We start from the raw sequence: 23,637 nt of genomic DNA, 5'->3' as shown, positions 1-23,637 counted from the left end.
AAAAATAAAAGAGGAAAAACTTAGAGGGCAGCAAGGCTTCTGTTTAAGCAACACTGCCATGACGTGACTGTTCAGGGAATTTCCACGGGGGGCAGGGGGGCGTGCAATCGCGTTACCTATTTGCACCCACAGGCACAAGCAAAGGTATAAAACAGCACAGGGCCACACCCCCAGGAAAACGAAAGGCCAGGACCTCACGCAAAGAGCCGAGGGATGGCTGGGCTTGGGGCAGCCCAGAGAGTGGCTGGGCCTGAGTCAGGACCTCCAAGATCCCTCAAGAGCAAGGTCACTCTGTCTTCTGCCTGGGGAGGGGCTCCACACAGCCACACTCCGCGTGTGACGGGGCAGGCAGGACAGGGTCGTTCCGTCTTCCTTCTTAACCGAGCCCGTCCACGTCTCTCGGAGCCAAGCCGTGAGTGGTCACACCCCGATGCATTTCTTTTTCTTCTGAGCACCTGCTCACTCGGGGGCAAGCTGCTTCCCCAGGTCTGTCTACCGCACCCACCTCTACCCAGACCACTCTCTAAACCCCAACCCCAGCACCGGCGACGCCGCCTGCCCCGGTTGCCTGATCTCACTGTGACCCCCCCCCAAGTGCTGCTGTGGGATGTGGTGGCACCTCTAGCCACCATGTGACTTGCTCGAGTACTGGCTTTCCCAGTGATCATCACTCGAGAATCACAAGTTAAAGAACTCACAGCGCTGAGACAAGAGAAACCACTTCAAGGACGACTTCAGGCCTCAGACCAAACTCCAAGCCTACCCTCCCCGGAGCAGTCAGCGCGCACAGCTGTGCCGGGGCTAAGTCAGCTCGCCGCACACCGATCCACCGTAACCTCCGCCTGCCAGGTGTGAGGCTGCGCCTCGTCTGAATCCAGGTCCACAACCACAAGGAAAACGCTGGAATGGGCGCCCTGAGAGGCCCAGAAGCAGCATCTTGCAGAGTCTAATTAACGTCTGCATCTAGCTAGAGACGACCCTGGCTTGAAAAAGGTCAAGTTTCTTGAAGACTCTATTTGCCAATATAATTTAATTGTTAGGACTAACACCCTAACATTTAATTAGGGTGCCAGTGTGAAAAAAATTAAAATCAGATTACAATTAAATGCTAATTAAACAGAAGATGGAATGTGGCTAAGATTTCACAGCCCTGATAATTTGCATATCTTATTAGCAAGTAGTAAGAAAGCTCATGCACACATTCAGGCCCGGGGTGCTTTCAGTAGCCCAGCTTTGATGGCTGGAGTCTTTCCCAGCAGAGGCTTCTGGAGACCCTGCCGAGCCCAGCAGGGTGACTTCATTATGGGCCCCAGCAGGGTGAACTGCCCCCAAAGTGACTCATGAGCTGCCCTCAAAGTGCTCCCAATCCAAGCAAGCCAGATGGTGCGACATCCCAGAGCCCTATTGCTCTGACGCCTCAGAGACCAGACACCCGCCTCAGAGACCAGACACTCGGGACAGCCCATCATCCTGCCCTGCAAGAGACCAGTGTCACCGTGTGCCCTCTGAAGACGCAGGAGTGGGCTGGAAACCTCTTGCTGTTCCCCCAGCTGGGGCTGTGACTTAACTGTCACCCCCTTGGGGATTCCTTCCCACTCACCAGCTCAGGGAGCGCCAACCACCCGACTGAACCACTTTTCCTCCCATCCTTTCTTCCCAGCACTTAAACTCCTGGAAAGTATCTGGTTGACTCACGTTGCTTGTTTTTTATCTCTCCCCGGCCACACCTGTCCTGCCGCCGGCTATGTTCTCGGTGCCTGGCACTGGATACCAGGGCCTCCCCGGGGAATGATGTGATGAGTCTGAGGCCCCTGGCTGGCTCCGGGCAGGGTTTTTTGAACCCCATGAATGGAGTGAGATACCTCCTGGATACACCCAGAGGCTGAACTCCCCAACCACACGGACCTGAATGAGGCCTCTGAGCAGCAGCAGCCTCTGCTCTGCCAGGCTTGAAGCCCAAGGACCAGCGCTCAGTCTGAGCTGGAGCTGGAAGGCCACACCAGCTGGGGAGAGGTGGCCTTGACCTAGGACCAGGCTTGGCATTGAGAACTCGGAGCAGGAAGGGGTCCCGGGCTCTACTCGAGAGTCCCTTCCCACCGCAGTCAGGGAGATACGGGAAAGACGGAAGAGTCTGGTTCCAAGGGAGTTCCAAGTTTCCCCTGGGTTAGGGTTAGTTCACTCAGGGAGCAGGTGGCACACTGGACACTAGTGGCCCTTTCAGGCAGTACTCGCGGAAACACAAGGAGGGCAGCACTGTCATACGGTACCAGCCACCATGCAGAGCACACCGTGTGCAGAGTGACAGTCTCAGCACTATTTCTCAATTAGTCTGTTATCAGCCCCTGTGCCAACTCTGTGAGGTAGGTACTGCCATCAGCCCTGTTTTACAGTTGAGAAGCCTGGGATTCGGGTTAAATAACCCACGCAAGGTCTGCACGTTGGAAGTGACAAAGGAACCCAGGCCAAGACAACTCCTGAGCCGCCCAGCACTCCCCGCAGCCTCCCTGCCCCTTTCGACCATATGCTCACTGCCCAGTGCCCTGGAGTTAATTCGAAGGCAAATCAGATGGCTTCCCCAAGGGCTAGAATATGCAAATCTGACTGGGGCCTTTGCTAGTTCCAAGCCCTCCAGTGGCTCTCCACCATCCTCGCACCAAGCTCAGACTGAGCTGCAGAGCTAATGAGGCCCTGTGGCCACATGGACGCACTTTCAGTCCCCAAGCACTTTTTACCATTCGCGCACGGGAGGACCCTGCCTGGGACACTCCTCCCTTGCCAGAGTGGGGCTGGCATATTGCACCCTCAGGGTCTTGGGCCATCCCACAGCTGCCCTGGGAAGCCTCCCCCAATCCCAGGCTGGGTTCTGGGCTTTGAGCATCCACAGCCTCTGTATCAGAATCTCTTGGTTTGTTGTCATGTCTTCTCCACTGGAAGGTGACCTCAGTGAGGTCTGGCTGGGCCACGGGGTTGGAGCCCAGCAGTGCAAGCAGGGCCTGGCACATGCCAGGTGCTAACAACTGCTGAATGACTCAAGATCCTTCCATGGATCAACCACACCTTCCCGGGTTGCTGTCCAAGCCAACAGCCGGGCAGCGGGGTGCTCTGCGCCTTACAAAGGAGCCTCTGTACATTTACATAAAACTGTCCATAAATATGGCAGCCCAATCGTAACCTGAACACCCTTTTGTTTTGAATTGCCAGGGGTTAGGCTTGGAAAAGGCTTAATCCCTTAAATAATGCCTTGGAATGATTCACGAAAATTAAATAAAAAATTAAATGGACACCGACGAACACCTTGCTGCAGCAAGAAAGTTGGAAGCTAAAATACTCAATTTTCTTAGAATGTGAATGTTTACTATTTTTCTCTCTTTTGGCAGAAATTGACAAACTGTCTTTAAAGGTCTGCTGCCTAGCAACCAAGTTCTTCCGAGCTGCTTGGGAGATGTTAATTGTGGCTGCTTCAAAGAGTATGAAGAATGTTTAGAGGCCTCAAACTCTAATTTAATAACCTATCTGAGTGCCAGGGGTGCCACTGCAGCCCTGGAAGGCGCTGGAGATCCTGCCCTGCCCAGATGTAAGGACGCTGCTCCAAGACACAAAAAGGGGCCTTGCCCTCCCGTTCCTTTCCTGAGACTGAAGATCACAACCATTCAGAAGTCTACCCTTCTGCACCTAATTCCCAGGAGGAACTAAAAACAGGCTGTGCAAGAAAGTATCCGTGGGGTCGGAGTGACCACCGAAAGCAAATAAAGATAATGACAACAGGCAACTTCCAATGTGCCCTGATCACACGGCACCACACTAAGAATCTTAGCACACAATCTCGAGGTTTGCAGATGTTATTCGAACATTTCATCCCGGGACCTTGCATTTCTGCTTTCTTTTCTCAAGGGGTGCGTTACTGCATCACAGAAGATTGCGGACTAAGAGGCACCAAGAGGAAGTTTACTTACTTAAGGAAAAGCTCCAGCAGTTATCACACAGTTACAAAATAGAATTATTTGTGTAATTATTTGTTTAATGTCGATCTCCTCTAATAGTCAAGCTGCCAGACGACAGACTGCACGTGTCCTGTTTATCACGGTGCCTGTTTCTGGTATAGTGCTCGGCACACAGCAGGTGCTCAAGAAATGCTTGTAGAGTGAGTGGATGAATGAATGGACCCCAGGATTTGTTTGAAGCATAACTAAACTCTAAAACTTCCTGTCCTGTCTTCGCAGGAGAGCGGAGGCAGGAGGCTGGCCCAAAGGATTCTTCCAGGTGAAACTGAAAAACTGGTTTTGGGCACTGACCCAAAGCCAGTGAAAACTGCTCTGGCCAGGATGGTCTCTCCTTGACCTCTGTCCACACTAGGAGTCCCAATGTGGAGCTCAAAGTGGCCTTTTCCCCTTCAACCCTCAAGGAATGTTTTAGGGTCTTTCCTGAAAGAGCCAACCTCATCGGATTCATTTTCTGAGCACCTCATCTCACTAGAAACAACAGCAAATAGGGCAAAGCAATCCCCCTGCCAAGGCATTCTAGGTATCGTGTGTTAAATAAATACTTTGCTTCAACTGATTCACATCACACCCATTTCACAGATGTGGACACTGAGACGCAGAAAGGTTAAACCACTTGTTTGAGGTCTGCGCTCACTGCCTGCAAACTAGCTGGGTAGTTCTTTTAAAGCACCTTTCCTGGGCTGGAACCTGTTAAACAGTATCTCAGCCAAGAGCAAACTTAGTCAACATTAAGCATAAAACACCAGAAAAGGGCTCTGGGAATAGCCACCCTCTGCCCAGTCATGTTTCAAGCTACCACTAGGCTAAGTTGGTAAGATACTTAAAAAAAAAAAAAACCCACTCTACATCTCTTTCTTTTACTTTCATGAGGATAACAGCACTTCCTGCTCTTAAAGAAAATTTATTACACACATTTCTTTTGCAAGACAAGTCCCAGAGGCCAGGAGGCCTTTCCAGCTGGCGGGAGCAGCGATGTTTCCGACTATACTAGAAGTGGATTCTGCCCCGCACCCCAGAGGAAGGCAGCTCGCGGGGCGTAGCCGGGTGGAAGGGCTCCCCCACCCCGCCCGCCTGGCGGGGTCGCAGAGGAGCCGCTGGTGGGCTGGACGCTCTGGACCCTGGGCTGGAAGCCACAGGGGCAAGCACACAACCTGGTGTTGGATTCTCCGTTTTCTCTCTCAACTTTGTAGGCACTTAGCATTTTACTACATGTGCTATCACTGTTTTAATATAAAATAAGTTACTTCAAATATCTGGCTGACACCTCTGCTCCTTAGGAAAGCACCTTATTTATCCTGCGGTTTAGAGCCCCAACACAACCTGGCCACCCCCACCGTCACCGTCACCCATCTTCACTCGCTACATTTCCTGGGGTGGGGGTGGGGATGGGGGAGAGCAGTCCTTACACAGGAACTTTTGGGGACACTGGGTCTGGGGGACACCCCTTTGCTGGTAGCAGAGGCTGCTCACCTCTTTCCTGCAGGCCCTGTCCCCTGGGACAAGGGGCTGGGCACCAGCGAAAGGGCCCAGTGGTACATGCAAATTACCCCCATTCCCTCATCTAGGGATATGCTAATTTGCCACCGGGGCCTACAGAGGAGCCCACAGCGGGATCCCAGCTCCCAGCCACCCTGTTTGGGACGGCCCAGGCTTCCATCTCGGGATGTCCAGCAGCTTCACTGGACATTCCCCACCCCCTGCCCCACCCACCTCCACCCCCCCAGCCCTGAGTTGCAGGGGTCTCAGGAAAGGACAGTCATACCTACAAAACACAAACTGCATCGCAGGCCTGGGCAGGGTTCTAGATAAGGACCCCGAGGCTCAGCTGCCGAGGGTCACAGACCTGCTCAGGGGCAAGGCTGGGCCTTTGGCAGAGCTGGCTGCCGCCCCTCCCATAACAGACACCTTCCTGTGCCGCACCTGCATCCTGCTGACAAGGGCAAGCTCCCCAGGGACAGGGCCTGCGCGTGCTGTCCCCCTAGCACCGAGCCAGGCCTACTAGGTGCTCTTGGCTGCTCGCTGATTTATCAGCGTCTGCAGCTCCCGGTCCAAAGACCCCCGTGTCTCTGCTCTGCCTAGGGGCTGACTTCTGACGACTCTGACTTCCTGAAAACACAGCTTTCTACCTCAAGACAGGCTGCCCGGGAAACCCCGCTGCCTCTCTGCCCCGGGCCTGCAGGCGACAGCCTCCAACAGCGGCTTCCGAACTGCAGGGCTGGCCTCCCAGGCTCCACCAGAAGCCTCTTTCACACCGCTGGCAGGTCGAGGCTGGGCAGAAAGTCGTCAGTCCCCTATCCCCTGTGGGAAGGGGACGGGATGCGGGGACTGCCCCCACCCACACTCCTTGCCTTGGCTTAGGTCTTTGAACAGCCTCTCCTTCCTCCTTCAACCCAGCCACGGCTTCTCATCTCACCCCTCAAAAAACCCCAAGCAGCTTTCAGGGAGCAACCCAGCCAGGAACTCCCGTCCTAGGCAAAAGGAGGCGGGGAAGTCTATGGCGTAGCTCCTGACCCTGGCTCCCAGCAGGAGATCTTTTAAAAAGTACAGGTCAGGGGGTCAGAGGGGGCTCAGTGGGTACAATGTGTGCTACTCCAGTGATGGGCACACTGAAGCCCCGACTGTGCCACTACGCAATGTAACCACGTAACAAAATGACACTTGACATTCATACCAAAAAAACACAGGTACCTGGGGCACCAGGACAGACCATTTAAGTCAGGATCCCTGCGGGTGGGGTGAGATGTGTCCCATAAAGGGTTAAGCACTAACAGTGGCCACGCCATTTGGTGGAAGAGGCCAGGCCGGAAACCCAAGGCCTCAGCATTCCAGGCTGGCCAATCCCCTCTCTCCCTTTAGGACTCAGGGGCCAAGGGACAGATTTCGGTTTTGCTGGGAGCCCATAGGTAGATAAAGGCAGTGGCCTGGGTGCCCAGGGCCAGCCCCACCTTCTCCTCCCACTGCCTGGGGGAACCCCTGGGCAGACTTCAGACCCCGTGGGCCTGTCCTTCTGGCCCTCGGGACTGAGGCCCCACTTCCCTTTCACTCCGGCAGCGGAGGGAGGGGTCCCCCACTGGGAAAGGGCCAGATGGGACGCTGGGCCTGGAGGCCTTAGCCCTGTCCAGGGTCCTGACTCAGGCCCAGACAGGGCCCTGAGCACTTTCTTCAGCCCTCAGGCACCTCGCTCAGTGTAGCTGCCCCTTGATTTGCACCCCTGGGGGGCCCCTGACTGGTCACCACAGGGCACCCCTGCGGATCTCACTCACCCAAACCCAACCCAGCCCTCTCGCAGCGGTGGGTTCACCAAGCCTGCCGCCTGGCTCTGCTGAGCGCCCTCACCGTCCACGGTTAGAGACGAGACCAGAGAGCCACGGGGGGCGGCTTCCACCCCACACACATGGTTCTGCAAGCGTTCCCACGGGGACTCGTGCCAGATTAGGAGCAGACCATGTGACCAGCCTGCCAGCCATTCTGCAGGCTCACACTCCAGAGGACTGGGCAGATGGGGTTCCCAGAGCCCCTTTCCCCAGGGTGGCCAAGGCCCTTGGCCCCCAAGCCCAGAAGACTATAAAGGCCCCCCCATCTCCAACCCATTCACGGAAAGAGAAGACAGCGGCCCAGCAGGGAGTTCAGTGCAAACACTCTCTCCTGTGCTGGCTTTCCTCTCCGCCCTCTCCGGAGCCAGGTAACTCGGAAGCTTTCACTGACAGCTTCCTCTCTGCCCCGTGGTGACTCGGAATTTGTGCCGGTCATGGCTCAACCTTCTCACTTAGGGGACAAGGGAAACCTCGCAGACTGCTCTCCAGCCTCCTGTGGGAGGAAAAGCTTGTCCTTGGCAACGTTTAAGGCTTCAGGGTGGGGAGGACTTCCTCAGCCCTCTCGGCGCCCGGGGCTCCAGAGGGTAGGTGTCTCCCAGGCAGACCTCAGAGGCTCCCGGGCTTGGACCCAGGGCCACGTGTAGCCAGTCCCCAGCAGGGCTGGCCAGCAATACTCCTCTCATGGTTTGACTGTTCCAGGTGGGGAAAGGTACAAACGCTCTGGGCTGGAAAACCCAAGAGGGAATTTTCTGCCCCATGCAAATTTTGTTTTGTTTTGTTCTGTTTTTGTTTTGTTTTTTGAGACAGAGTCTCACTCTGTCACCCAGGCTGGAGCACTGTGGCCTCATCATAGCTCACTGCAGCCTCAGACTCTTGGCCTCAAGCTATCCTCCCACCTCAGCTTCCCAAAGTGCTAGGATTACAGGCGGGTGCCGGCCCTGCCCCATCCTGCCCTTGCCTCATGCAAATTAACCTTTTTTCTCAGCCTCTGCAGACACCTGTTTCCTCCCAGGCAGCCCGATCCTGGGTCTGGAGGGCAGCCCTGCGGCCGGCCTCGTGCAGGGGGGAGGCAGGCCCTCCTCCCACCGGTGCCTGGAGAGCGCGGGGCAGGGGCAGGGGCGGGAGACCGGCTTGAGCTCTCCGGAGTCAGAACTCCCCCCCAACTCCAGCCAGAACCAGCCCTGACAGCAGAAGACAGGTGCGATGCTCAGAGGCGGTTCCTTACATCCAAAAGGGGCATGACAGTTCCTGCTTCCCAGGACCAGGAAGGCACAAAAACGTGGCTACTGTTTTACTAATTCAACCACTGCAGCTGGGGAGTCCCTGTGGGTCACGAGACTGAGAGGAGTCCCAACTAAGAGGGGGCAGGGCCCCCAAGGCCCCACCTGCCTTTGCTTCCCAGGCTGCACTTATGCTCGTCCCATCCCCCACCCAGCAGGGCTACTCCAGAGAGCCTCACGACAATGTCCTCAGCCCTTGCCGCTGCATCCCCCACCCCTAACTGCTCTCCCAGAGATAATCCCAGCCAGCTCCACGCCACCCCCAAGGGGGCAGGGAAGGACCTCAGACTTGGGCAGGGGGCAGGGAAGACGGGGCATCAGGTCTCAAAGCCCACCCCCCCACCTCCCAAGGGGAGGATCCTAGGGTGGGGCAGCTGGAGGAGAAAGAGCCGAGGGGGAAGGGAGGAGGAGGAGAGGAAGGGGGGAGGGGAAGGGGCAGGAAGAGGAAGAGTGGTGCTTTTTCAAATGCAAAGCTCTGTGGAAGCACCCCCAGGGGCTGGCTGAGCTCGGAGGCACCAGGATTGCCCCTGCGGTGAGGGAGGGACGAGGAGGGCACTGGCTTGGAACAAAGGTGCCCCCCCCATGCCAAGGGCTCTTTCCCAGAACTCTGGGCCTTCCTGGCCTTGGCCCTGTTAGCCCATGGACTTAAGGTCTTGGCTATTACGACTCTGGGATCTGGACTTTCCTTATCCACAACTGTGGGCGAGTTTCAGTAACCCCAGCAGCGTCCAGCCCAGCGCCTGGCTACTCTGTAGGCTGCGGTACAGTGTCCCGCAGGGCCAGATTCAGGGCCGGACGCGGTGGCTCAGGCCTATGATCCCAGCACTCTGGGGGCCAAGGCTGGAGAATCGCTTGAGCTCAGGAGTTCAAGACCAGAACTGAGCAATAGTGAGACCCCCGTCTCTACTAAAAGTAGAAAAAATTAGCCAGGCATGGTGGCCTGTAGTCCCAGCCACTCAGGAGGCTGAGGCAGGAGGAACACTTGAGCCCAGGAGTTTGAGGTTGCTGTGAGCTAGGCTGACGCCACGGCACTCTAGCCTGAACAACAGAGTGAGACTCTGTCTCCAAAAAAAAAGGCCAGATTTGAAGCCCCCACCTCTCAACGCTCCTGCTGCCCTGTCTTGCCAAGGGTCTCCTCTGTGCTCAGTACAGCGGATGCCGAGTGCATTACGTATTCGCACTGCAGACCCGGGAAGGAGCATAAGGCCCCAGGATGGGATTTTTCCGGGACAGCGGGAAGCAGGGCCCCGACGCCCGTCAGTCTACCCACCCCAGTGCTCTCCCCACAGCTCCAGAGGCCACGCGCACCTCCACCTGCTGTAAGAACCACCCCGGGTCAGAGCCAGGAAGGCCCCAAACGCACATGATTAACTGGATGGCTCTGGGGACCCCATCCTTTACCCTCACGTTAGCAAATCTGTCACCCGTGGCTCAGCCTCCAAAGTGTCCCAAATCTCACTGCTTCTTTTTTTTAATTAACTTTTTTTTTTTACAATGTAATCTGAGCACCAATCCTTCTGCTTCTGACTCCACTCCCACCGCCCGGCGCTAAGCTCTGCTGGACGACGGCGGACGGTCTCCGTTTCTCACAGCGGCCGCTGGCCCTTTTCACTACCACATCAGACCGTGTCGCTACCTTGTTTGCGATCCTTGAAAAGCTCCCTCTCAGATGGACAGGAACATCTTCCCAACAACCCACCAAGCTTAGGTGACTCGGCCCCACCCTGTTCACACCACTCGGCCACACTGGCCTCCCCGCCCCCGACTGCCCGGGGATGCTGCACCCCCGCCCCACCCCGCATCCTCACAGCGACCCGCTCTGCCTGCCACGCTCTGCCTGCCACGGTCCCTGGGAAGCAGGGCACCACCCACCTCGGAGGGCTTCTTTTCGTTCGGCCGGGGCCAGCCCGACTTGGTGCTGCTGGGCAGTTTGGAGCATCTTGACGCCGACGTAGACGTAGCGTGACCTGCAGAGAGAGGACAGTCCGTGAGGGGTCCTGGTGGGCCAGGAACCGCCCACCTGTGTCCAAGGACAGGAAGCCTGTAAGGGAGCCCTGGCTTGAGTGCTCAGGAAGAGGCGACCAACGTGACCAGCTAGCGGACCGCCCCTGCTCTGGGCCTCAGTTTCCCCACTGACAAATGGGCACACGCAGCCTCCTCCACTCACCAAGCAGAAGGGGCTGGGAAATCAAAGGCAGTTACTAGGGCTCGGGATTAGCTAACTATGAGGCCCCAGAAAAGCTGCTGGGCTTCTTTGGGCCTCTGTGTCTTCCTTGGTCTCACAGAGCTGGAATCAGCCTTCCACGCCCACTCTCCACGATGCCCCAGGCTAGGTACTGTCACGACACTATGGGACCAGGGCCAGTGGCTACACAGAGGCAGGGCAGGGCGGTGGCAAGAGAGTTGCTCGGAAGCAGACCCACAGACCACCAGCTTGAGCCCTGACGCTGCCACTCACTAGCTTGCCACCCTGGGCAAGTATCTTCATCTCTCCAGTCCCTAGCTTGTTCTTCCATAACATGAGGGCAAGAGAATCACTGTCCTCAACCGGTTGTTAATGATAAGTCTGCTAAGTCTTAGCACTGTCCTGGCACACAATGATTCCTCCATAAAATGAGCTATGATTATCAGGCTCTAAGGCCCTTGCTGGACCTCAGGGCGGTGCCTCCGCCCCTGCAGGTTAAAGGAACAGCCAGAAGGGCCCCCGGGAGACCCCACGGCTTTGGCTGAACAGGGGGAGCAGCCACAGGTGTGCACAGTGGCGGGACTGCGGGGAGGGAGTTGGCCCAACCTGATGCAGCTCCAAGGCACACCCCCTTCCAGGCACCCGGCCCTCTCAAAGGGCTCCTTTGCCTGCAATAAGGTCAGAAGCAGAGGACGCAGTTCTTGGTGCTGCTGAGCCAGGCCACAGGCAGCACGTTGCAGCCACGGAGGGCCAGACGCTGTGCTCCCGGGCTGGGGGGAGGAAGGGCTGGCCAGGGTCACATCACGGCCAAACCGGGCAAAAAGAACCCCAAGGACAATGAATGAGACCTGGAGGTAGGGAAGGGACTGAGACCTGATCAGCTGTGTTGGTATATCTATCCTTGGGCTCTGGGGGGCTATGGAACTCGGGGTGCCAGGAGGGGCCTCAGAGATCCCCTTAATCCCACCTGTATATCACGTGTGAACAAACAGGTCTAGAGCGGCAGGGCTCCAGGCCTGGCCTCCCTGGCAGCGCAGCCTCCTCCTCAGCCTGGGCATCCGTCAGGGTGACCACTGCTGGGTGGGATCTCCCCGGCAGCGTACCCCTCCCACCCACGGCAGACGGACTCCTCACTCCGACAGGCACAGGCAGGCCTCGCTTCCTGGGGCATCTGAGAAGAGCTGCCCTGTGACCTCGCCCCAGAGCTCTCACCTTGTGCAAACCTCCTTTCTCTTCTCCAAATTTCAGGGGAGGCTCCCTAAACTTCACTGTTTCCTTGACAATGCAGCCCCCTACCAGACATCCGACTGACACCCCCACTCCACACACAAGCCTACCTCTGAGACTCTGTTGCCAAGATCCCATGAAGGACAGGCTTCTTTGTTCATATGTTCAGCAAACACTTACTGAGCACCTACTATGTGCCAGATCGTAGTGGGGCCACAGCAGTAAGCAAGACATGAGCCCTCTTATCAGTGAGCTCACCACTGCTTAGGAAATTCCACTTATCCAGTAATTACAATAGAGCAACAGTTTTTTTGTCTGTTTCACAGAAATTTCCTATAAGGGCCCTGATTCAACATATGCAAAGGCCCAGGGGGCGTTGTTCTGTTCCAGCCAGAGCAAAACAAGTGGGGCTGAGACCTAGAGGGTAAAAGGGAGTAGAGTGAAGGGAACAAGGCCCTGAAGGCCATGGTAAGGCAGGGGGACTTGCTTAGGGGCAGAGGGACCTGACTTGATTTATGCTTCCATCAACATGCCCCTCGGTCAAGCTAAGACCATGGGGCAGCCTCCCCCGACCTGGACCCAAGAGGCCTGATAATTATTCACATGCCTCCCCATAGGAGCCCCAAACTGGAAGGCCTTACTGTCAGTGGTGTCGGAGTTGTCGCTGCTGATGGAGTATTTTCGTCTCTTCTCTTCCATCTGCAACAAAAGGCAGGCCCATTACACTCGCGCCTTGGGAAATCCTCAGCCTCTCAGAAAATCACCCCACAAGCTAAGCTGCCCCATGATCTACCACCCCATGCTCACTCCACTGCAGGATAAGCCCCTGCCCCAGCCTTTGTCTGGAACAGCCCCACCCTCTCCCACCCACCCACGGAGGTCCTGCGTTCAGAGAGGAGGCTGCATCTCCCCCGTCCTGAGTTGAGAGCCCTCGGATGAGCAGGGGGCTGGCCAAAGCTGACACACAGAGGGCATGGGGGTCAGCAGGCTCAAACTTAACAGTGACCATGACCTGCCCAGCCCCAGCTTCCACTCAAGCAGACTCAGACCCCCCAGCAAATGTACCCCTCCTGCCGTACAGGCCTCCTGAGCTGCACCCCCTCTAGGGAGGGTAGAAACGAGACTGATTTTTCCAGGAGGACCATGCTCTCCAAAGCTGCGGACAAGCCAGCACAGACAGCACTGAGGGCACAATCCTGAGAGTGGGGTCAGCAGGGTGCAGAAACAGGATGGCGGCAGGGGAAGTTCCAGCTGGGCCTGAGACACACGTCCAGGTGTCTGGCGGTGGGCTGGGCTGCCCTGCCCTGCTGCCCCAGATAAAAGCACAAACCCACTTTATCTCACCTGGAGTATCTAACTGCAAGGTAATAGGGGCGCCTCTCACATGCCGGCCTCACCCAGAGCCCACAGGCGCTTCCGCTACCCATCTGCACTGTCTCCTGGCCCTACCGCGGTGCGCTGTGACCTGCCAACCCCACTAGCAGGCGAGGCTCAGCGCCCTGTCCTGCTCGTAATGGGCCGAGACAGGGCTTGACGCGAGGTCTGATTCCTGAGCCCACCTGGGCTGCCTTTGCGGCCTCCATCCGCTCCTGCCTGCCTCCATCCGCTCCTGCCTGCCTCCATCCGCTCCTGCCTGCGGGAAGTGCTTTGCCACCCATCGTCCCACTATTGCTCTAATCCGGAAGAGTCTTGGGTGGCAGAGCCTGCTCCAGTCCCCTGAGAGGGGAGCGCACCTTGTTAACCTGCTCTGGGTCTCACCGCCTGCCTGTAGCTGAGTCCTCAGTGACAACAGACCCAGGGCTCAAAGTTCAGAGCATTTTCCAGCACGTTCCTGTGCATCCCGAAACTGCCTCGCTGACCGCAGCAAAGGGCACAGGGAGTCTGCGCCAGGAGGGAGAGGGCCCCGGCCCACCCCCCTGCGGGTCAGCCGGGCTCCCCACCCAGCTCAGGACCCTATCTGCTGCCTGACACCTGCTGCCCCCGCCCCCAGGCTGCTCCTGCTCAGCCCCGGGTGCCCTATCTCACTCACTGTGGCCCTGCAGGGACCAGGGAGCATCTGCTCTCTAAGGCCCAGGTGACCACCCAGATCTCTGCGCTGACCAGGATGACCCTCCCGCCTCAGACTCGACCTCGGCCGGGAGTTCCCCTCCACCCAGTGTCCCCCAGCAGCGGGATCACGATGGCAGGAAGGCTCAGTGGTTGCTGCCCAGCTCCAAAGGCGTAGGTAAAGTGCCCTCCAGAGGGTGAGGGGCCAAGGGACACCTGGGCGCGCAAGTAGCTTGGATGCCAGGGAGACGGGAACAAGGACGGCTAAGACTGCTGAGCACTCACTGCGGCAGGCGGTACCCTGGGACACAGACCTCACTGAGCCCCCAGAATCGCCCTGCTTTGTGGGCGGGTGTGACGGCCACCTCCCTCTTGCAGAGGAGCAAACAGAGCCCAGAAGTTAAGTGACTTGGCCAAGCTGACCGTGCTTGCCCACGACTCAGGAGCCATTCAGACTCCCTGGCCTCTGTGAGGCAGGTGCAAGCAGCCCAACCACCCACAGCTGCCACCCTCGCCGCCCTCCGGGGTCTGAGTGTCCAGAGTGTGAGCACCAGCAGTTTGGGAGGCCGAGGCAGGAGGATCGCTTGAGGTCAGGAGTTCGGGACCAGCCTGACCAACATAGCCAAGACCCCATCCCTACAAAAAGTACAAAAAACTTAGCCGGGTGTGGTGGCATGTGCCTACAGTCCCAGCTACTCGGGAGGCTGAGGCTGGAGGATCGCCTGAGTCCAGGAGTTTGAGGTTGCAGTGAGCTATGATCATGCCACTACCCTCATGCCGGGGCAACAAAGCGAGACCTCATCTCTAAAAAAATTAAATAATAAACAAAAAATGAAAAGAGGGTGAGTGAGGAAGGCTGCCTCTTGCCCAGCCCAGCTCTGCCCTGCGGCTGGCGGGGCAGGAGTAAGGGGAGAGGTGCCGCCGACGCACCCACCCGTTGCTCTCCTGCAGCCGAGGGCGTGAATTCCATTTCTCTTCATTTCCAGCGAGGAGGGCACTTCCCAGCCGGGGCCTCCCACAGCGTTAGAAGTCGGGGCTGTGGGTTCAGGGGTGACAGGGTCAGAGCCGAGCTCCACCCCTCACTAGACCAAGGACGATGGAAAGACGTACCTCCCCGAAGACTGGATCTGGCTTTTTACATAAATTTCCTGCATTTAAAATGTTGGCAACTGAGTCAGAATTTTTAAAACACTCTGCGAGGGCCAAACCAAACATATGTGCGGGCCAGAATGAGCTGGTGAGCGGCAGCGAGAACAGTGCGCAGCCCGGAGCGCGGTGCCTGCGGGTCCGCACAGGTGCGAGCTATCCGTCCCACGGCAGCCCGGGGCCGGGTCGGAGTCCCCAGCCGTGCTCACCTGGGGGCTCCTCTGACAGACGGGCAGTGACCCTGCACAGCAAGGAAGGTCCCCTAGAACGACGCCTTGCCTGCCCACGTCCTTCTCACGATGCCGTTTCCTGCTGTCCGGGGACCAACAGGTGACTACCAGCACGCAGGCCTACACCCCACCCCAAGCCAGTTCCCCGTCCAGCCTGTCCTCCACGAACGCCCCAGAGCGCCCAGGGATCGTGCTTCTGGGTCAGGGCTGCCCCGCCACAGGCTATGATTAAGGGAGCAGATTGTGAGGCGGCTTAACTGGAGTAACAACCAGTTCTCAGAGGGAAGCCACTGGTTTGTAAGCGAAGCTTCTTTCCTTTGAACCAAGTCTTTCCCAAAGGCCTACCTGCCTCAAGTGAGCCCCCATCGTCACAGTGGCTGATGAAGTTCCAAATGAGGCCTGGGCCCCCAAGAGACAGCCTTCTGTCCCACAAATCACCCTCCTCCCCCCAAGCCAGCAAGGGGGCAGGGAGGGCCCCTTGACCAAAGCTGAAATCCAGGACTGCAAACGCAGCTGGGGGTGCAGGTGCTGAGACCTGACCTTGGCCTCTGGTTTTCCCTCTCCACTGGCCCCTCCAATCTCCCCTAAAGCAAAGTCTGCTCTGGGAGAAGAGTAGCTCAGTGTCACAAGGCACTTGCTTTCAGGGATAGAAAGCACTCCTGAAATCCTGCCTCCACAGGAGACTCCAGGAAAGGCGGCTCTCCTTTTCCTGCCATTTGCCCCTGTCATGTCAACCCCAGCATGCAGACTGGACACCTGTAGGACGCTTTCCTTTGGAGGGAGGCTGCCCTAGAGTCCTCTCTGCGGAACGGAAGCACACAGCCTCTCTGAGCTTCTCTGCCCCACAGCCAACCCTTGGCAAGTCCCCTGGGCTGTGCCTCCAGAACACATCCACTTTCTTCATCTCTACTGTCACCTCACTGATCTAAGCCACTCTCGTCTCTTGCCTGGAGCCTGTGTTCATTTCCCAGCTTGCACAACCGCTCCCCCATAATCCAGACTTCACACGAGAGAATCTTCAGAAAGCATGAAGCAGGAGCCCAGAGCAATGGCGCGCAGTCCCAGCTACCTAGGCGGCTCAGGTGGGAGGATCACTTGAGGCCAGTTTGACATCGGCCTGGGCAACATCGTGAGACCTGGTCTCTGAAAAACAGACAAAATAAGCTGGACGTGGTGGCTTGTCCCCATAGTCCCAGCTACTTGGGAGGCTTAGGTAGGAGGATTATTTGAGCCTCAAGGAGTTCAAGTCCAGCCTGGGCAACACAGCAAGATCCCATCTCTAAAAAGAAAATTAAAGCATAAATCAGATCATATCATGTCCCTATCAAAAGTCTTTCAAAGGCCTCCTGCTGACCAAAGGACAAATCTCAAGCTCCTGACCACAAGACCCCACTCAGTCTGGCCCCTGCCTCCCTCAACAAGCTCATGTGACCCCTTCCTTACCACTTTCTAGCCGCACTGGCCTTCTTTCATTCCCTCACACAAGCCAAAGAGTCCAGGCTTCGAGAGCTGTGCACAGGGCGTACTCACTGCCTGTAATGTTCTTTTATGTGGTCTGTGCATGTCTGACTTTTCACTCTTCAGGTTTGAGCTTAAATGTGGCCCGTGTCAGGCTACGCCGATCACCCTATCTAAAGACTTTCACCACCCGGTGTCTTCAGAGCACCCATCACAGCTGCTGTTCGCTGGGCTACTTGTTGAACGTCCTCCTTGGCAATGTAAGTTCCACGAGGAGTAGGGAGCTTTCTGTCCAGATCCCTCGGCAGTCCCCCCCGCATCGCACCCAGCACATAATAGGCAGTGCTGAGTGTGCTCTTGTCCCCTCCTGCCAGGAGTGCTGGGACCACACAGCCCAGCTGGCCTGCCTGTGGGTTGCAGGAACAAACACCCCAGCCCAAGATTTCACCCTGTTTTCACAGCCTGCCTTCCCCATCTTAACCTCGCACATTTTCCAGGAGGCTTTATTTGGTTGGGCTCCTGGCTAATGATCAATGTCAACTCAGTAATAGGGCAGCAATTTGGTGGCAGATGTTTTCTTGGCAGCACTAGCCATTGGTCTTGGTGGGGGCCTCAGGTCTGGACTTGAAGCACCAATGCCCAATGCCAGCCCCCTTTAAAGACCTCTCTGCAAACAAACTCAAATAAACACCCTGGGCCTCCATTAACGCCCTTCCAGCTGACCCTGGGAACAGTGGGCCTTTCAGGCCGGCTACTGCAGCCGCTCCCCGGGCAGTTAAAACACCCCAGCCTGGCCTCTGGCTTCTCCTCTCCAGGGGCCACCAGGCCTGCCCTGCCCGCCACCACACACAGCAGGATTTCGTCCTCCTCCTTAGAAAAAAGGGGGGAAAAAGGGCTTTCAAGCAGGCAATTTACCATTCCAGACACAATCTTTCAAAGAGAAACAAAAACTCTCCCTGTCTGAGGCAGACCGCTAAGGCGTGTGTGTAATAAGATGCTAATACAATTTAATGATATTTCGGCTGGAAAACCTGTCCTCAGAGCCTCCTTGTGTCGGGAAGGCCAGACATTCAGAAAACAAGAGCTGCACACTCTTAAACCACTTTAAACGGGGGTCAGAGCCCCACTCTTTCCTATCTCTCATTAACTTTAATGCCTTCTCAGGGACAGCAATTGCAGCTACAGAAACGGTTCTGTACACACAGGAGCAGGGGGCTGCCGCCCGGACCCCTCGCCCCGGCTTCCCAACTGGCTTCTCCAAGCCTGGGGAGCCTGAACTCTCCTGCAACACCCATCGCTGCCCACCTGCGATGCCAAGTGTCCCAGGGGGCACCAGCTCCCCTAGCACATGCCGCCCACGCCCACCCTTGGGGCCATTTCTGGGGACACACCAAGGGGTGCTGGGAGGAGGAGGGCTTGGTCTGCTTTGTCCTTTACACCTTCTCACCCTACTCTTCGCCTCAGAGAGGGCAAAGCTCGGGCCGCTCGCTCCCACATCCGGCTGCCCGCTGGCCTCGGCAGGATCCTCTGACCCTTCTTCAAAGAAGGGAGCTGGCTCTCTGGCCTAGCCTAAAGGTGAGAGATCAAAGGTCAAAGCTGCACTGGGGCCCTCCCCAGGTCATGAATAAAAACAGTAAGAACGGCTGATACTAATCAAGTACTTACCACATACCTGGCTTTGGGCTACGTCTTTCTTAGGCAATGTGTCGCTCATTGTGCCCACCCGCCCCGAGGCAGGTGCTGTTACTAAGCAGATAAAGAAACTGAGGCACAGAGCCACTATCACAGCTGGTAACTGCACGGGCAGGACTCAAACCTAAGCCGACTGCAGAGGGTGTACCCCATCCCCGGTGGGCCACAGTGCACAGACCTGTAAGTTCCTGGGTGTGGACAGGGGGATTCCTGGGGGCTGTGTGAAGGGGAGCTTTGAGCTGGGACCTGTGGCTTTTGAGCCACATGGGACAGGTCCTTTGTGGAGGACAAGGCAAGCCAGGGGTATCCTAATCCCCCCAACTCTCACTTGTCCTCCCCCTCAGAGAACCTAAAGAGAGAACTGTGAGGTCCCAGAGAGCCTGCTGCACATGCTGCGAAGACTTTGGACTAGAAGCCTCTTCCCCAGGTCATGAGCATAAGACAACCACCTCCTTGTGCACAGGAGCACCGGTTACAACCAGAACACCCTGCCCCCAACCGCAAGGATGTGGGAGTCAGTGTCAAAGGCCTAACTGCAAGACTGCGGTGTATCTGAGGCCCTGGGACCAGCAGTCCCACCTCACCTGTCAGTGAAAGCTAAGTGGAGATTTCTGACAGCCTCTTGGATCACTGGTACTGGCTGTTCGGCCAGGCAATTTAGGGAAAGGAAAAGCATTTTGGATGGGAAAACGTTCTGGAAACGTTTGCTGCATCCTGAGCCCAAATAACTATCCTTAAACACTTCATCTCCAAAAGTGCTGGGAAGACCCTTGGCCAAACAGTTTCAAAACCAGCATTCACTGTAAGTCCTGCTGCCTGGGGCGAGGACTTCCCCCTGCGAAGCATTTGCTGCAGAACCAAATGCTTTTCCACTCAAAACAACAGCCAGCAGCACTTGGGACAACTGAGAGGGCTCCAGATCAAACAAACATCCCTTTTTTCTCCTACCATGCAAACTTTCTCAATAAATTATTCGCCCACTTCGGATCAAAGCCTGTTTTTGCAGCCTGTGACCTAAAAAGCAAATAGCATCTCTTAAACATGAAAGCCCTCCTCCCTGCCTGGGTCAGCTTTATTACTCATTCCTTCCTTCTTACAGTTATTCTGTTGTTATTTTCCTCCTCTGCTTGTTAGATCGCTCTGCGAGTCCCAACCCGTCTGAGGAAGATGGGACAGGAGGGATGGTGTGTTCATCTGGGGCCTAAGGTGAGAGAGGAAGGCAGGGTAGGGGAGAAGCCAACACCCTGGGAACCCAGGAAACAGGGCCAGGCCCGGTTGGCAGCTCCCTGCCCAGTCCTTTTGCCAAATGTCCTACTGGGAATTTTACCAGTTAAGGGAGGGAGTTAGTGCCACTCTGGGAGGAGGGGCCACGCGGCCCTACCACCTTCCAGGCCCAAGACTCAGTCTGCAAACATAAATGTTAATAAGGAAGCGTCCTGACAGCTTCTCCGGGCTCAGAACTCAGGGCTCCTCCTCCTTCCAACAAAGGCAGGGCAGCAGGGCCCATGCAGCACCGTCCTAACTCCTTTGGAACTGCTGTTGATGCAAACCACGACGTGTCCGCATGACCCCCTGCAAACTGACCCAAGATAAAACTTTGTGCCTCGCAATCCTGCAGAAGATGAGGCTGGGGTGCCAGGCGCAGGGGCGAGGTCTGGAACTCTGCAATGAAGACCGCCGGCAGTGTGCCCTGAGCACAGGGCAAAGAAACGCGGCGCCCCTCCCCCTCCTCCAGCCCCCGGCACGAGGCCAGGGGCCAAGCTGGTAAAAAAGTGCCCGGGCCAGCGGCGGCTGCCGAGGGGACCCGGAGGGGGTGCGCGCCTCCAGCCTGCCCCTGGAGGCGGCCCGCGGGAGCGCAGGCCGGAGGCGCGCCGGCGCGATTCCTGCCGCGGGAGCCGGGAGGAGGAGCCGGAGGTGGCTGCGGGGGGCTCAGGCCCCGGCGAAGGAAGGGCAAGAGGCGGTTCGGGCCGGGGGCGGCGCCGGGCGGTGGGTGGGCTTGACGCCCGGTTCTGGGGAGGGGTTTGGGAGCCGCCGGAAGGGGCGGCCGAGCCCCCGGGGGAGGGGGCCGCCGTGCGTAGTAAGGGACGGGGTGCGGGGGCTGGGCCTCTGGAAGCTGAGAGGAGCCTTCCCGGCCGTCTCGCAGACGGCCTCGTCACCGGCAGCACAGCCACGAATCGCCAAGTCGACCCCTCGCCCCTCGGCCGAGGGAAGAGGGTGTTTCGGGACCCAGGGATGGGCGGGAAGCAGCCGCGGGAGCCACAAGTCTGCACCCAGGCGGGGAGGAGGCGGGCGGGAGCCGCTCCGCAGGCGCAGGCGAGTGGGTGGGAAGAAGGGAGGGTGAGGAGGAAGGAGGTGAGGCCGGGAAGATGCCACTGCCGGGGGCGGGGCGGGGCCGGGGATCCGGCGAAGGGACTGCAGCAGAGCTCGGTGGGGGCGGGGGCTGCAATGTCACTCATCTGGGAATCAGGTGTGTGCGCCCCCGACAGAGTCCGCCGCTAGCCTTCGCCTGCATATTCCCGGTACCACCCAGGGCGCAGGGGCGGAGGCGGAGGGCAGGGGGACTGCGGCTATGTCCCCAGAGCGGGACGCGAACCGGCTGAGTTGGGAGAAGGTAAACAAGGGCCACGCCCCCTGCCGTCGCCCCGCGGGCGCGCACCCGCCGCTCCGGCCGCCGCCGGTACATTTCCACTCGCCCCGCGCCTCTCCCCCGCCGGACTCCCGCGCGGCCGCGGAGCGGGTGCTGCCCCCGACCCCAGCCCGCGCCCTGGCGCCGGGGCTCCGCACCCTCCACACTCACCTGGAAAAGGTGTCCCCCGCCCCTCCAGGAAAACTGTGTCTAATTTGTGCAGAGCCTCGGAGCCCAGAAGCCGAGCATGCTGCCCCCGCGTGCAGCGCCCGCGTGCAGCCGGCCCGGAGAGGGGGCGACAGGGCGGAGGCGGTGGCCCCCGGAAGGTGTCTGGGACCGGACCGGCTGCACGTGAGCCCAGCGCGAGGTCATGTGCACCGGCTCAGCCCGGTTCGGCGCCCGGACGTGCTGCGTATCAACAAAATGAAACTCGGGGAGACAGGAGGGCAGATAGCTCCGGGTTCCCCGAGCCCCCGCCCCCGGCCGCTCGACCCCCCGACCCCTACCGGCACCCATCTCCAGTCGCGGCCCCGCCGCCGGGCCGGAGCCCGCGGGGCAAGTTGCAGCCCCAGCGCGCCCCCGCCCGCCCGCGCCCCCTCGCCGGCCCGGGGGCGCTTTGCCGCAGTCATTAATAAAGAAGGTCGCCAAGCTCACCCTTCCAAAAGTTGTTGTTGCATGCGCCCCTCTCGGCCTCCCCGCACTGTACTCTTTAAAACACGACTGACCAACATGCGCAATCTCTCCCCGGTGCCGTGCATCCCCCCACCCCCCGCGCGCTGGCTTCCTAGAACAGGCAGCCAGCGGGAGAGAGAGGGAGCGAGCGAGCAAGCGAGAGAGCGAGGGAGCGAGGAGCGCTGGCAGATCTGTTGCAAAAACACCAAATAACGCTGTGGAGATGCGCAGGGCTCATCCGCCGGGGGCTGGATCTTACCTTGCTCCGCGGTGCCCTCCCGGGGGGCGCTGCCCTCGGCTACGCGCCGCGGCGGGGACCGGCGCGGGAAGGATGCTCCCGAAACCAGGAGCTCCCGGGGCCGGCGCGGGAGGGCGGGGGGCGCGCATCCATCCGGGGTCGCGGCGAGGGAGGCGGCCGGGCCCGTGGCGTCCCCGGCCCCACGCCCCTGCCGGGGACGGTCAGCCAGCCGGACCTGAGCCGGTGCTGCTAGGAGTGGGCGCAAAGTAACTCCATGGACGCTTCTCACCCCCCCAAAATACAGCCTCCAACTGCGATGGCCGCGGTCGGCACCATTCACCAACCCCCTGTGTATGTTTCTGTTTCTTTTTAAACCAAGACTTCCTTGTGATCTCTTTAGAAAAAAAAAATGTGTTGGGGTGGGGGTGGGGTGGGGGCGGGCAGGAGGAGCAAGGGAGGGGGAGTAGCTACTTTTTTCTTATTCACTCGGATCTCCGCTCCCGACACCCCCCCTCGCGCCCCCCCCCCACCGCCGCCCAGTTGTTTGGCTCCCGCGGCAGGTCCAGGTAGCGTTGCGGGCCCCGGGGGGAGGGTGCCCTGCCCGGCCGCCCGCCTGCCCGCACCCTTGGCTCGGACTCCCCATGGACTCTGGGGCGCCCCCAGCCCGCCCTGTCCCCAGGGCCGGGCCCGAGCGGCGGCTGCGCCCAAGCAAGTCCCATCAGGTCTGCTCACACTTCACACACTCACACACCCCGCCCCTCCACTCGCGCACTCGCACTTTCTGCTCACACCCCGCCCCCTTCGCGCCCCAGACCCGGGCGGCGCCCCCCGCAACCTTAAAAAAAAAAAAAAGAAAGAAAGAAAGCTTATACTTAAAAAAATCTTTTGGCGCCATATTAATGACGTACTTAAAATTTGCCATTTCTCCCTGCGTCAAAAAGACGTTTCTTTGCAAATAACAGCCTGGAGGCGACACTCGCGGAGGGAACGAGGTTTGCACCCAGCACCCCACCCCCCGGGACTCCAGCTCTGGAAGACCCTCGCCCTAGGCCCTGCTTCTGAATCGCTGGCTTTAAAATGCGAATCGAATAAATCGCGTGGCGTTTTGCAGCGCCAGAAGTGAGCAGAAAGTGCTGGCAGGAGAGGAGGGGAGGGGAGGGGCGCGCGCGAGCTTGGGGGAGGGGGCGCGGCCCTCCCCCCCAAATGGAAACTAACATCCCGGGCGGGGGAAACTTGAAATTGTGGGCGACCTCAAGAAAAGAGGGGCGGTCCGTAGACAGGGTCCCTAGTGGGCTTGTCGCCCTCTCCCCCCTCCCTGGTGCCTACTGGCGCCTAACGCTGCCCCGCATTTCCGGGGGGTGGGGAACGCAGCGATGGGTGGGTGGGTAGCTGCGCTGCACGTCCTGGCCTCTGTAGGATTTTGCCCCGGGGCATCCCCTTCCCCCTTGCTAATCTCTCCATTCCCCCTAAAGGGTTAAAAAACGAGGGGCAACTTCCAAGGGCTGGCACTTGGCGAGGAAGC

General features: G+C 58.4%; 1 protein-coding gene across 1 annotated transcript in view; it reads right to left on the bottom strand.

Annotated features, from left to right (window-relative positions):
- The window catches only part of JADE2 (jade family PHD finger 2), a 50,481-nt gene extending 28,250 nt beyond the window's left edge, over positions 1–22,231 (bottom strand). The window contains exons 1-3 of the mRNA XM_069483625.1: positions 22,137–22,231; positions 12,649–12,706; positions 10,468–10,562 (exon numbers count right to left, since the gene is read on the bottom strand). Coding sequence (XP_069339726.1) covers positions 10,468–10,562; positions 12,649–12,706 — 153 coding nt within the window. The 5' untranslated portion in view covers positions 22,137–22,231. The remainder of the gene's footprint in view (positions 1–10,467; positions 10,563–12,648; positions 12,707–22,136) is intronic.
- Positions 22,232–23,637: the final 1,406 nt, after the last annotated feature.

This window comes from Eulemur rufifrons, chromosome 10 (genome assembly GCF_041146395.1).
Source record: "Eulemur rufifrons isolate Redbay chromosome 10, OSU_ERuf_1, whole genome shotgun sequence".
Taxonomy (NCBI): Eukaryota; Metazoa; Chordata; class Mammalia; order Primates; family Lemuridae; genus Eulemur; species Eulemur rufifrons.
This window is presented reverse-complemented; position numbering and strand designations above follow the sequence as displayed.